Source organism: Pygocentrus nattereri, chromosome 25 (assembly GCF_015220715.1).
Source record: "Pygocentrus nattereri isolate fPygNat1 chromosome 25, fPygNat1.pri, whole genome shotgun sequence".
Classification (NCBI taxonomy): Eukaryota; Metazoa; Chordata; class Actinopteri; order Characiformes; family Serrasalmidae; genus Pygocentrus; species Pygocentrus nattereri.
Window position 1 is genome coordinate 27265580 of NC_051235.1, and position 14680 is coordinate 27280259.

At 39.7% G+C, this 14680-nt stretch overlaps 1 protein-coding gene across 4 annotated transcripts in view; it reads left to right on the top strand.

Annotated features, from left to right (window-relative positions):
• apba2b (amyloid beta (A4) precursor protein-binding, family A, member 2b) overlaps positions 1-14680 on the top strand; it is a 194534-nt gene that overhangs the window by 130237 nt on the left and 49617 nt on the right. For all 4 annotated transcript variants that reach the window (XM_017723719.2, XM_037534461.1, XM_017723718.2 and 1 more), the window contains 3 exons: positions 5067-5147; positions 11059-11098; positions 13897-14042. In XM_017723719.2, the coding sequence (XP_017579208.1) occupies positions 5067-5147; positions 11059-11098; positions 13897-14042 (267 nt within the window). The remainder of the gene's footprint in view (positions 1-5066; positions 5148-11058; positions 11099-13896; positions 14043-14680) is intronic.

Sequence of the window (14680 nt, forward strand, 5' to 3'; positions counted from 1 at the left end):
CTATTACTTTCTAAAACAGAAGAAATGTTCTGGGAAAGTGATTAGAAACTATTTTTAAAACTTCTTTAGCCGTTGAGCTCCATTTACTCCCATTCATTGAGGACTCTTTCACGGGCGCCCTCTGCCGTTCTGAGACACATAAGCTGGACATCCGTTACACCGGCGTCTTTTAAAGCTGAGAGGATAAACTTCATCTCCTCTGCAGACCAGTTTCTGCTCCGCCATGTTGAACGTTACCAATTTTCACTATGACGTGACGCACATGCTCAGAACGATCTTAAACTTTCTGATAGGAAATGTAATCAGATACAGGCATTTACACGGTGATTGTTCTTCTATTTAACAGACTATTTACAGGATTACCCACCTCATTCAATTGGAGAGAAATTATATTCCGAATGACTTCAGTCAGACTAGACTAGTCCAGTTGAGGTGCTTACATGGACATATTCTATTCTGATTTAGCTATTAGTCGCATTATTAACAGATTATCAGGCTGCATGTAAACATGGCTAGTGGTATAGTTTGGGAAGTATGCAAGCATTTTGAGTTCACTAGCTACTGAATGTTTCAGCGAAAACTCTTTAATGCTGTTAATGTCACCAGCTCTTTTCACTCCAGCAAGTTTTTTGCTCTTAAAGGTGTAATGTTTGCTTAAGGTTATTCCCTGTCGAGCTGATAAAGACCTTGGACATGGCAGTGGCACAGGTTAGAATATGATTGACAAGCAGGTGGAAAGGTGAAGATGCAAGGAGTAGAGGTCGTAAAGGTGGATGACTTCAAATATCTTGGGTCAACCATCCAGAGCAATGGACAGTGCAAAAAAGAGGTGAAGAAGAGGGTACAGGCAGGATGGAGTGGGTGGAGACGGGTGTCAGAGCTGATGTGTGATGAAAGGATAGCAGCAAGAGTGAAAGGGAAGGTTTACAAGCCAGCAGTGCTTCCTGCTATGATGTCTGGTTTGGAGACTGTGGCTCTGTCTAAAAGACAGGAGGCTGAGCTGGAGGTGGCGGAGATGAAGATGCTGAGATTTTCGTTGGGAGTGACAAGGATGTACTAGATTAGAAATGAGCAGATCAGAGGGACAGTGAAGGTGGAGCAGTTTGGAGATAAAGCCAGAGAGGCCAGGTTGAGATGGTTTGGACATGTGTTGAGGAGGAATAGTGGATATATTGGTCAAAGAATGTTGGAGATGGAGCTGGAAGGGTAGAAGGAGAAGAGGTAGACCTCAGAGAAGGTTTATGGATGTAGTGAAGGTGGACATGGATGGTTGGTATGAAAGTAGAGGAGGCAGTGGATAGGGCAAGATGGAGGCAGATGATCCGCTGTGGCGACCCCTAAAGGGAGCAGCCGAAAGAAGAAGAAGAAGAAGAAGAAGAAGATTGACAAGCAGAAGCAGAAGCTCATTGAGCAGGATGAGATTGAATTAACTTCCCCAGACTGGAAATTTCCACATCTCCACTTAGCATCAAATCTCCCCCATTTCTTCTTCCCCATTCAAATCTTCCTAAATATAAATTTTTCTTACCTTTACATACAGTTGATACAGTGTTGGTGATAGGAACCAGACATCTGAGGCATTCATTGCATCTAAAAGTTCCCTCTCAGAAAGTTATTACTTGAAATTAAAGATGAATATGAATATAATTTCCAGAGACATTGTTTCACAACAGTTTTGAGATGAGGTTTTGTTCTAAAACACGTTTATTTATTTATTTTTTAATCCATTCATGGCAGAGAGATACATGCAGCTGCTGTTTCCTTTACCACTTGTCATAATCAACATTATATCGAAAAATTTGTTGGGCGGTGGTTTGTGTTGTAGATCTCGTGACCGCTGGCTCCTATCACCACCACTGTAAAGGAATCTGAGACAGTAAGTTTCTCCATAATGAACCATTTCACACCACTATGACTTTGTTTATGTAACGTGGAGCGAGGAGGCGGACGCATTTGCTGAGATAAGCGAGATTTATTAGGGGCAAATCCAGGGTCGTGGTCAAAACAGTCCAGGTTCATATAGCCAACACGGACAGATCAGGGGACAGACATGACAAAAGCCAGAATCAACACAACAAATGGAGACTGAGACATCAAACAAAGTTTTTCAACTTGTGTTTCATGCTGCTTCAGCCGTCTGTGAAAGCAAGGCTATTGGCTAGGCTAGGCTAGGCTAGGTGATGAATAACTTAATGGCCTACTTACAAAAATAATGAAGTCTTATGGGAATATTTGAGAATGAAGTCTCCCTTTTTTGGAGAATTGCAGACCGTCTCAGTCTTTAGCTCATTTGTTTCTGTTTGCGTTCTTTTATAAATCTGGTATAAATCTAGTGGTGGGCTCTCTTCCCTGACCTCAGAGCCCAGATTCCCGCACAGTCTAGTGCGTATTGAAATTGAAATAGTACTTGATTGAAATTCTGAGAGTAAACCCTGGCCTGGAAAGCACCTTGTGGTGGTCACTCATAAGCTGCTCTGAAACGATTTCCTTCCTGTTAAACACACAAAATGAAAACTGAATGACCTCCTGACCTTCTCAGGATAAGGGTAGCTGCTCCGCAGTCCTTCCAAATAATTTGTGATGTTTAAAGTTTGTGGAAAGAGACATTCACTCTGACCCAAGCTTCTGTGTGCTTGTTAGACTATTTGTCATGGCATTGAGAGGTCAGGCACTGCCTGAGAGTGGGTCAGGCTGTTGGAATCAGAATGAGTTTTATTTTTCCAGATGTGTTACATGTGCAACAATTGTGCATACATATGTTTAAACATCTAACGTACAAGATTAAGGATAATGGAATATTAAAGGGGAATTACTCAAAACTTTCTGTGTAATTTGATGTAAACAAAGTCATTCAGAATAGTGCAATGTTAAATAGCCCAAATGTCCACGACAAGGTTGTAGTATATACAGAGAACCAAGTGCCAGCTGTGTAGCGAGTGGGCGGAGCTTGTTACTCTGACGTAGCTACAAGCTGCTTGTTAGGGAGCTATAATTTGGAGGAAGGATCTGAACATTAAAACATATTAAAACGCCGCGTTCACGACCCAGTTTACTCATTTCTTACTGTATTTATTTAACTGTTGTATAAAAGCAGTAGAGACACTCCTCATGTGTTCCTCTCATGTTCTATTTATTAAATATGTGTGTGTGTGTGTGCGTGTGTGTGTGTGTGTGTGTGTGTGTGTGTGTGTGTGTGTATAATGTGCAATGTGCAATGTACAAACATGTGCAAAAGTTTGGCCACCCCTGCTTAAATGACATGTTCTGTTGAAAAATAAATCCCCTAAAATATAAACTTTAGCAGAGGCCACATTATATGTTTTTTCCAGTTTGTTAAATTGAGCAAATGAACAGTAATTGTGCACTAAACGTTGCAGGAAAATATAGCTGTGATGTAGTTTAAGTTTGTAGAGGATGTGTTAACTTATTTTTACCTAGCAAATCAACAAAACATGTAATTTGACCAGGGGCGTTTCAACTTTTGCACACAACCCTTCGTGTGTGCTGTTCTGAGACCATTGCACTTTTTTTTCGTTAGAGAAAGGAAAACATTCTTAACTGTAATGTCTGTTAACGCCACAAGTAGTTGTTGACCATTTCTGGCGGTCTATTCATCATGTAATGTTCAAAGCTGCTGGTCATTTCCATCCATCCATCCATCCATTTCGAATGATGACAAAAATGACAGTGGTTTATATGACAGTGATGATTTTGCATTGAAATAGTTCAGTAATAGCGCTGTATAATAGAACAGATGGGACATTTCCAGTGCTGGCTAGACGAACAGGCTATAGAGAGCTTCCTCACGTCCTCCGTCCAGGGCTTTAGTTGCTCCAGGGTGTTTTTAGCTGGTAGTAGAGACAAAAGGAACAGGACAAATTACATTAGATTGCCTTTTAGATGCACAGTTAAATGTTCTAAAAGGATTCAAACATTTGACCTTGAAATGTTTCAATTAGACTGGGGAACGGTCAGTTTTGAAAGGGTGATATCTTAATTTGTCTGCATAACTGGACTAGAGCAGAGGGCGTGCTGTTAGCATCCAGCCTCATTTCATGCCTTGGAGGAAAGCCACATGACAAATGAATTTGATCAAATAATGAAGAGCAGACAGAATAGCACTAATTGGAGAGTTTGAATGTCCAGCAGAGAAAGAGACGCTGCTTTTCTGTTGATATTAAAATTGATTGAATCCTGTGTCTGTGTATAGTGTGTATAGTGTGTGTGTGTGTGTAGTATGTGTAAATACAGTATATATACTGTGTGAAAGTCTTAGGCGCCCGAGACACATTTTCAAAGTCTATTTATTTGTGTAGTTTGTGTTTATTTGCTGAGAAAAGTGTTAATATTTGAATAAACAAATTAATAATGATATATATTGATTTTCTGGATGTGACTGTGTTTGTTTACCCGTTTCCAAGCCTCTCCTCGAGGAAGTCCAGTATTATATGTGGTTAAAAAGCAGCTCCTGGTTTGACCAATCAGTGCTCAGTAAATTGAGCTCATGATGTCATTGATGATATTAACGAGTCTCTGTGGCGGCTGTGAAGGTGTCCAGGAAAAATATGGACCCAAGAAATTCTTGTTACTTTTTATATTTATTCTGTTTATTTGAATTATGAATACGACTTTATTCTAATGTATATTGTGATAAACTCACTGCTGAGGTCGACTGTTTAAAAATTTGCTTAGATGCCTAAAACTTTCACACAGTGCGCGTGTCTCTGTGCTGTAAAGGCAGTATTGTGCACTGTGCTTGACCACAGGAACAAATGAATTGCTTTTATCACTTCTTCCTTTGATCTTGTCTGTCCTCCATCTGTAGATTTCTGGTTTAGTATCACCTGTCTGATATCTGCAGGGTTTACGGCCCTGGAGAAATCCCACCATCACACCACAACTCATCTACTGTGCTGATAGAGGCTTTTCTGTTGTACCTATCTCACATAACCTCCCCCCTCCTCTTTCTCTCACTCTCTTTCTCTGTCACTTCTGTTTTTTCTGTCTCTCTCTCTCTCTCTCTCTCTCTCTCTGTCTCTCTCTGTCCCTCTCTCCCTTATGTTTAGGTGTCTAACAGTGCAGAACAGCCGAGGAAGCAGCAGCGATCTGATCTGAACGGCCCGCTGGAGAACAACAACGTCCCCGAGGTGGATTTATTAACCTTTGACCTAGAGAGCCACACACTGCTCGGCAATTTACTTCATACATAATTCACAGCAGTGATGAGCGGGAAAAATACAACTGCCAATCAAATTCCTTCACTGACTCACTGTTCATACACTGGAAAAAGTGCTGCAGTCAGTTTACTTTATTCAAATGTGTGCATCCTTTCCACATGAGCGAAGGATATACAGTCAATGTATTTGTTGCCAAAAGTAAGTAAACTGAAAGACAAAATTGCTTATATATCATTGTTGACATGTCAAAATGGCATGTCATGCTTTGTCCTTGTCAATACATACATGTGAAGAATTCATGGTATATGGACTAATAGATTAGGTTTGAGATTAAGTGACCCTTATTAGTCCCACAACGGGGAAATTTCACCTCTGCATTTAACCCATCTGTGAAGTGAAACCACGAACACACTGGTGAGCCACACACACACTAGGGGGCAGTGAGCACACTTGCCCGGAGCGGTGGGATGCACCAATCCGCAGCGCCCGGGGAGCAGTTGGGGGTTTGGTGTCTTGCTCAAGGGCACAACTTGACAATCAACTGGCGACCTTCCGGTCACAGGGCCGGTTCCCTAACCTCCAGCCCATGACTGCCCCCATTAGAACAGTATGCAAAGTCACGTGGCACCCAAAAGAGGAAAACATCGCCCATCATTTCTTTCTCCTTTTAGATAGATAGATTTAAAGAGTAAAGTTTTCGACATTTGATGTATGTGCATAATAGCATTAGAAGATATGTAATAAAATATTCTATAACAACCATAAAATGTAATGTGCAGTACAAAAAAAGTAAGTAAAATTGCATAAATATTATGCAGGTGACAATGCAGTGGTGCATGCCACATCCAGTAAATGAACCGAGTGACTTAACACTATAAACAATAACGATGTTAATAGTTGTATATGCATATGTGTTTATACAAGTAGCAGTGCAATATGCAATTTGTATGGATGTATAAACAGTAAATCAACTTTAAAAAATACTTATCGTGTCAAAATAGTGGCTTATTTTTTTAAATAATGAGTTGCTATGTTGAAATAATGACTTACTTCCTCAACATAATGTCTTCTAGAAGAAGAGTTTCTGAAAGTAAATACTTATTTTCTCAAATTTTTGACTTCATTTGTTGAAATCATGACTTATTATCGTAAAATCTCAATATTTCAAGTTAAGTAACTCATTATTTCAAATTAGTAAGTCAGTTTTTTTTCTTGAGGAAATTAGAGGCGATATCTCTATATTTGAAAGACAAAGCTGATATTTTGAGAAAATAAGCCAATATGTTTAGTCACTAAGTCAGTACTTTGATAAAATAAATCATTAGTAATTAATCATTATTTTAAAGCACTGTTTCAAGATACTAAATAAAGCCCTAAATTACTTGGTTCCGTTAACGTAAATTACAGGCAAGAATATCATTTACTGTTCTTGAACAGCCACCTGTTTTTCCAACAGCAGCAATGTTGTGTTCATGTGGAAATAGGATGATTTCAGTCAAGTAAACTCCTTGCAGCACTTCCTTCATATGTAGTGGAAAAGATTCCGGCCGTTTTTTCGCCTCTTCTGTATCTCTGTCTTGTTTGAGCGCTGCAACCTCATTCTCCTCCCTCACTCACGCTGTTGATGGAGGAAATGAATCGGCTTCACCTCCGCCTGCACAGCCATGGAGACTGACAGCTTTGTATTTACATGGAGAAAGGAGCACTCAGCCTTGACCAGCCTGTTTCAACGCTTCTCCACTGAGAAGGCCCTTACGCGTATACAACCACAATAAGAGCTGTTCCTATTACACACCCTATGTAGCGGAGGGCTGTCTGTGCGGTCACTAAAAGGGCCAGTTTTCTATATTTTTGAATTTTATTTTTATCCATGTAATCCAATTTTAGTCATTTTGACATTTGTGGGGTTTCGTTGAGTGCGTTTACATGCACTTAATAATCCGATAACTGCAGAAAATCAGATTTTGTCAGTAATCTGATTAACGCATTTACATGCACTCGAGTAATCCGATAATGGGGAAACTCAGTGTCTACACGAGTCATGCAGTAATCAGATTTCTGCTTTACAACCAGCCAATAATCTGACAGAAGACGAAGTGACATAAACGGAATGTAAATCTCTAACTTTATACTGTAGCTTTTTTTTTTTCAAGCATATATTTGGTTTCAGCGTCACTCCAAAGATGTTTGGCCGCGTCTCGCGGCAGCGCTGTTCGCTTATTTCCCGTACTGGCGGCTGCTTCACACATGCACAGACTGAGAAATCTGAAAGAAATCAGAGTAAGAGTTTACAGCACTGAGAAATCTGATTACTGAGCTAGAAACCAGCCTCGTTATCTCATCTCTTGATCAAATTTCTAGACCTTACTCTGATCTAAGAAGTGGGAGGATCCTGTTCACATGACAGTTTGGATAATCAGATAACTGCAGAAATCAGATTATGATTGCATTATATATATAAATGCACCCATTTACAAAAAATAGCTTTTTTACAGGACCATTTTTTGCTTTGTCCTGTAGAAATAATTGAGCTGTTTTTTTGTACCATGCCTTTAAGACTGACGTACAGTTGTATGCAAAAGTTTGAACACCCCCAGCCAAATGACCTGTTTTATTGATTATCTAAGTCAAAATACATCCACATGTCCTTTCAGGGAACACACGTATTATGGCATTTCTGCTAAATTCAGTGCACATTTCATTTATTTGCAGAGTTTGACATATTGGGATAAAGTAAAATCTAAATTGTGCCAGAATTGTTTTCCAAAATGTTAAATTCAGCAAATAAACAGTAATCATGCATTAAAATGGGCGGAAGTTTGTTCATATTTTCATTTAGACAATCAACAAAACACATATTTGCATATGACTGCATGCAAGTAATCTCTGTAAATGATGTTGTTATTCTGCCTTATTTAAAAAGTAGGCAGGGCTGAAACATTTCTTATAACTAGCGTAAATAGGCGGGGCTAAACTGCTGTTGGCTGAATAGGTGGACATTTGTAAATGCGCTTTTTTATGACATCACAAAAACAAATTTAAAAAATGGGCTATTTTAGTTTCCGTGTATGGGTCATATTTGCTGTGAAGTAAACAGTGTATTTTGAAAAGTACTACATTAAACTCTTATTTCATAAAAGTGAGGGAAATTACTTTGACATGGGCTCTTTAAGAGAGGTTCTCAAGCTGTGGGGCTTTTAAATTGTCTTGAAACAAATGGCATATGAAGGTCGCTCAAATATTCAATGCACTCTTTTAATTTTGGCTAATGTAGTGCCTGATGGAAGAGCAGCAATTGTTAAAATATAGTCTTTCTTGCTGGCTAATTGCATTGTGAATAATTTGTGTTTCATTTGCATTCAGATACATTCAAATGAAGTCCACAAGTTTGGCTCCTTAGTGTGAAGAACAATGGCTCAATTAGAGCTGCTGGAAATTTTGTTTGATTTGAGAGTGGCTTGTCTTTTGAAGGTCACTTCAGCAAGCGCTGCTCTTGTGTTTTCTCCATTTGTGGAGCATCACAGAGAGCAGTTAAGCAGTCATCATCAAGCTAATTATTCATTAAGCCCTGGAAATAGACATTGTTTTTAGGGCCTCTTGTTGAACTGAGCACTTATTCTCATGCAGTTTGCTGCGGACCGCTGTGCAAGTAGCTTAACTCTAAAATCTGTTATGCTGTAATGTAGGATGACAGAGTGGGAAAGTTTTTTTAGGTCACTTTGCGGTGATCGGAGAGCACAGCCGAGCCTGTTTATGCACTCGCTGCTCTCCTTTTGGCCTGCATTTAATTAGCCTGACTGACGCAGCTTTGGGGCCTCTCCTCCTAGACCGCAATTAATGGGCACCGATACTCACTTAATGCTGACTTTCTGTCCGGATGCCTGTGTTTTAAAGTGATGGCTATTACTCAGTCTGCTGCAGGATCTCTAGCTCAGAGACCTCGCCGCAACCCTGCAGAGAGCACAGCCTGAATAACTGACCTCACCTTGTGTGCTGTCCGAATGACCCACAGTTAACTTTGACTGGCTTCCTGTGTCATGAGCTGCTTGACTATTGAGAGTACTTTAGCACTGTACTTTACATTAGGAATGGGAAATATCTGCTCAATTTAACGAGCCCATATAATAAAAAATGCAATTTCTCTCACTTTTGTTGCGTCGCTGTCCAAACAATAACAAGTAAGTCCAAAATAATCCAACTTCACAGGAGAGGGCAAAAACACTCTTACGTTTTAATGCAAGTTAATGTAAAGAGATTTTATTCCAAGTGATTTTAGAGCATTTCTATTGGCTCGTTCATCATAAAGTTTTCACACAACGTACAGGGCAGCTGGTGTGTTGAAGTGATGTAGAAAAATAAAAATCCCCAAAAAATGGAGATACATGTTTTTGTTTGGAGAGCAACAATGTAAATATTCTTAAAATTTCAAAACGTCCAATTCAGCCTGTTCATATATGGACCATATATGGAAACTAAGCTTCAAAACAGCCTGTTTCTGCAGTTCATTGCTTTACAAAAGCCTTACGTAGATTGTAGCACATAAGCAGTTCACTTCACAGCCAGCACATCCCAAAAAAAAAAAAAGCTGAAAAATACCCCCTCACCCCCCACACTGCTGATACGGGGGCTTGCTCATCAAACATTCTGATTTATTATTCACATTGTTTAAACTTCTATGACTATTTCAAAATTCAAAAACTTCTGATCTGTCTCAAATCTACACACTTTAAAAAGATGGTTCTTCAAAGGTTCTGTAGTACAGAAGATTCAGTATAGAACCTTGAATACTTTGCATGATTACAGGGTTCTTTGCGTTGTGTTCTTTGCACCGTTCTCCACAATGCGTTGTTACATCCTGCATTATTTTTATATATTATGAGGTGTATTGCAATTGCAATATGTTTTAATCTACTTGCAGTGCTACTATTTTTACTGTAATATACAGGCTTAGGTTATATTCATGCAGCAGGTAAAAGTGTCCCGAATCTGATTTTCTCACCAAATCCAATTTTTGGTTTGGCTGTATCTTTTAGATGTGACTTGTGACGATGGGGCAGTCGTGGGCTGGAGGTTAGGGAGCTGGCCCCGTGAGCGGGAGGTTGCCAGTTTGCCAGAGGTAAACAATAATGACTGCCCACAAACGCCAGACGCTGCCAGAGGGTTCAGCTTCATCTTCGCCAGCATCACAGGAGCCATCGTGAAGCTTCACTGACTGCTGGGCTCGTCACCCAGAATGTGTTTGAACTTGCCATAAAAAAGGCATGTTATTCGGACACAGTCGCTTTAGTTTGCTTCCTCGGATTCTTTAAACTTTGCTTTTAGACTTTTCCTTAATGCTGCAGCTTCGTACTCCTACGGCCACTGACCGGCTACGGTCAGTCATTTCTTTCAAAATGTCACAGAGCGGTTGCGATAAGTGTCTTCTAATTTTTTTTGCACTGAAACATCAGCCTAAATTTTTGAGTCTCAGCCACGTGAAATTCTGACGAATGTCAAGTTGGATTGACGTTAACGTCGCATGAATTCCGATCTGGCTGTTCAGACTAAGTCACACTGCAGCAGATCGGATACGGATCGGATTTCAGTAGCACGTATAAAATTGTCTCAAATCAGAATTGATAATGTCAGATTCCGTGTGTTTATCTGTTCACACGGACACACAGACACACATCTGTGTCACTCGTGAAGAAAAAGATGGGATTTGGCCACTTTCACCTGCTGCGTGAACACAGCCTTAGTTCTTACTGAAGGACTTGTGCTTGCTAAAGTTTTTTTTTTTTGCAGTTTGTTTGTTTTTGCAATTTGTGAAGAAGCAAACAAGCATATTGCTTATATGTATATTTCATCTGCTGTTCTGAATCCAGTATTTCTTATTTCCCAGCCATCGAAGAAGACAGCATCGTTCCCCAGCTTTGTGGACGGTAAGTGGACACTTTGTATTTTCCTTTTATCTGCCTCAGATAATCTTCTCAAGAAGTTTTAATCTTTTCAGACTCAAATCAAAAGAGAAACCGAGAACAAAACAAACACGCCACATCAAAACTAGCACTCAGAGTAAGGAGATTACAGTGGCAGAGTGAAGAAAAGCAGCCGATGTTTCTCTCTCGTCTGAAATGACGGGTGAATTTGCCTCTGTGTGAGATGTGAAAGGGCTTAGAGTCGCGTGGTTAAATGAGCAGTGATTGCAGGGCCTGTGTTTTCTAATGAAATGTTTCTTCATTTCGTCCTCATTGGGGGTCATGTAGACGTCATGTAGAATACTGCTTGCCAAAAGCAGGACTGAAACAAAGGAGGTTGTTGAGAAGGACAGTTTCCTTTATTTCAGCCTTTAACCCTTTCATGCTGGACCAAAAAAGCAACTATTTCTGTTTAATCTCATCCTTTAAACTTTAAGCATCAGTGCGGTTGTTGTTGCATTTATTTTAATATGTCTGAGAGCCGAGGTTTATTGTGTTTGTGTCACAAACTACACTACCTATCCAAAAGTATCCAGACCTCCATAGAAAAGCATTGACCAATAGAATGGGATGCTCTAGAGCAGCTGGACACCATGCCCAATGCCCAACATGGGCTACAGTTAAGCTGTGTTGTCTGGAGTAATGGAGCCCCATCCAGTACCTTTGGGATGAGTTGAAATGATCCAGAACTGATCATCCAACATCAGTACCTATTCTCCTGTGGCTTCAACCAAATATCAGATCCTCGCGGTAATGTTCCCACATCTAGAATAAAGCCTTCCTAGAAGAGTAGAGACTGTTACTGCAGCACAGGAGAACAAACTAACTATTAACACCCTTCATTTCAGAAGAAAAGCTGGAGCAACAGATGTTTGGAAATGTGGTGCTGTGAAAAATGTAGAGATTATTTCATTTCCAGGCAAAGTGGCCATTAAGTACAGCTTATTTATGTTTAAGGAGGTGTTTCTGAGGAGCTTAGACATGTGATTATCCACTTGCAAAGAGAAAGTCAAAAGAAAATAAGTGAAAAAACAGGATATGTCTGAAATGGGAGTTCAAAAAGTGAGACCACCTGGTAGACACCAAAACTGCCCCCTCAGATAAACAGCACTTAAAGCTCCACTCTTGCTTCAGAACATCTCCACAGCTGTAATAAAAGTAAAGAGTGGACACACTAAATGCTGGACAATTTAATATTCTATTTAGTTTTTCATGAGTAACGTTACTCTAACTTAGGTTTTTTTGTTTGTGCCTTATTTATGTCTGTTTTTATTTCTGTCTTTATATCTGCCTGATATATGCAGATTCATGTGTAATTATATGTCGTGCTACTCTGTCTGTCTGTCTGTCTGTCTATCAGCCTGTCTGTCTGTCTGTCTTTCTATCTATCTATCTATCTATCTATCTATCTATCTATCTATCTATCTATCTATCTATCTATCTATCTATCTATCAGTCTGTCTGTCTATCTATCTATCTATCTATCTATAATATCTATTTATCTGTGTCTGTCTGTCTGTTAGTCTGTCTGCCTATCTGTCTGTCTGTCTATCTAGTTTTACTTACTTTTTTCATACTGCACATTACATTTTATGGTTTTTATGGTTGTTTTAGTGTATTGTATTATATATCTTCTATTTATGCATCTGCATAATAGCGTATGACTATATTTCTCATTTGTTTTGCTCTTTATTGTAATTTATGCTGCTGTAATAATCTATCTATCTATCTATCTATCTATCTATCTATCTATCTATCTATCTATCTGTAAGCTGAAAATTAATAACTTGTCTTTAATGGCTGTTTTGCCTGGAAATTTTTCACAACAGTCTACCAGGGTATATAAGAGTACATCTTTCTTTGAGCCTCAGCCCCTGAGGAGAGAACTGGAACGTAAAGCTTAATATTTTCAATTGTGGGATCCAACACAGCTGGTTGCTGATGGGGGCTGTGTCCCTCAGTGGGCGTCCACATCTCCATATCACACAGTCTGATTAATCCCAGAGTGCCTGTATTGCCTCCTTGGCCACATAAACTCCCCTTTACCCCATTGTGTTTGACACACTGGTTGCTAGATGTTTGCTGGAGGTCTGGGGTTGTTTAGAATTGCTGCGTTGGTCACTCTAGAATCACACTCTGAAAAGCATGACTTTCTCTGAGAGTTTGAAGACTTCCAAAAAAAATCATAACAAATGAACAATCATAACAAATCTCCTGTCAGCAGATGCTCCAGCTGTTCCAGCACACTGAGACATTGAATTTACTTGCTTCAAATGTGTTCATAATTTTCACATGAATAAAACATATTAACACAGAGGCTGCAGCCATGCAGGGGCTGGAATCATTGACTGTATAAATGATGTACATGATGTATACACTTATGGGTTGGAGCGTGTTGCTGTGACTGTGATGAGAATTGGATACTGTGTTCACTCTGAGGAAATCACATGATTTTTATGTTCAGGTCCTTTCAGCTTTGCTAACAGTAAATGAAAATAGTTAAGAAAATATGAAAGTAATTCTGATGAAGCTTATTTTGTCCACTCATATAGCCATAACCTATGGAAATGGGAAATCTTTGTTTAGTGTCTAATCTAAACAAGATTAATGCAAGTTTAGCTACACAAAACGGTTAATTAGCTCTGCGTTTGATAAATGGAAATTCTCTTCATTCCTTTTTTTCAGTGCAGATATGAAGGAGTACACGAAAGCCTGGCTTTAACCTATGATCTGTGTGCTCTCTTGCTCTCTCTCTCTTCCAGTTCCTGGACCCTGTGAGCCTGAAGACCTCATTGATGGGATCATTTTCGCTGCTAACTATCTGGGCTCCACCCAGCTGCTGTCAGAGAGAAATCCATCCAAAAACATTCGCATGATGCAGGCGCAGGAGGCCGTGAGCCGGGTCAAGGTACAAACCAGAAAACGTTATGTCCAGTACATACATGTTCCCATACATGTTCCACTGTATGGAAGGGGCACTCACTGGCAGCAGTTATAAGTGTATTGTCCACTACTGAGGGAGAAGGGTGATCAGAAAAGGTGTGACACTGAGAAACCAAGAGTGGACGACTATTCGTTTCTATGAGAGCTGTCAGTGATATGATGGAGAGACCGGTAACCAAGCCCTGCATTATCAGCCATAACAGCATATCTGCCATATTTAACTCTTATTCTGTGTTTACCCTATGATGGTAGGCGTTCGATGGCAAACTGAATATTCCATTGATTTCACTGGAACAGTGACAGTGCCAGCTTTTCCCATTGGCCATGGCTGAAGCAGATGTTGAGTTTTTTGTTGGGGACATCTCAGTTTTGAAGTCCAGGTGTACCCATACGACAAATAAATAACAGAGTACAGAGCATTTACCCTAAATAATCAATCAGCATTTCCAAGCTTGTCCTATGGGAATCATTCATTTGATGATGCTGTCACCATGGCAACATTTTCATGGCTGCATGACTCCATCAGTTGTATACTGCTAACTTTTCTCAACAACAGCATCTAATTTTTTTCTATACCAACTATCTAGAGTTCTGATTGTTGTG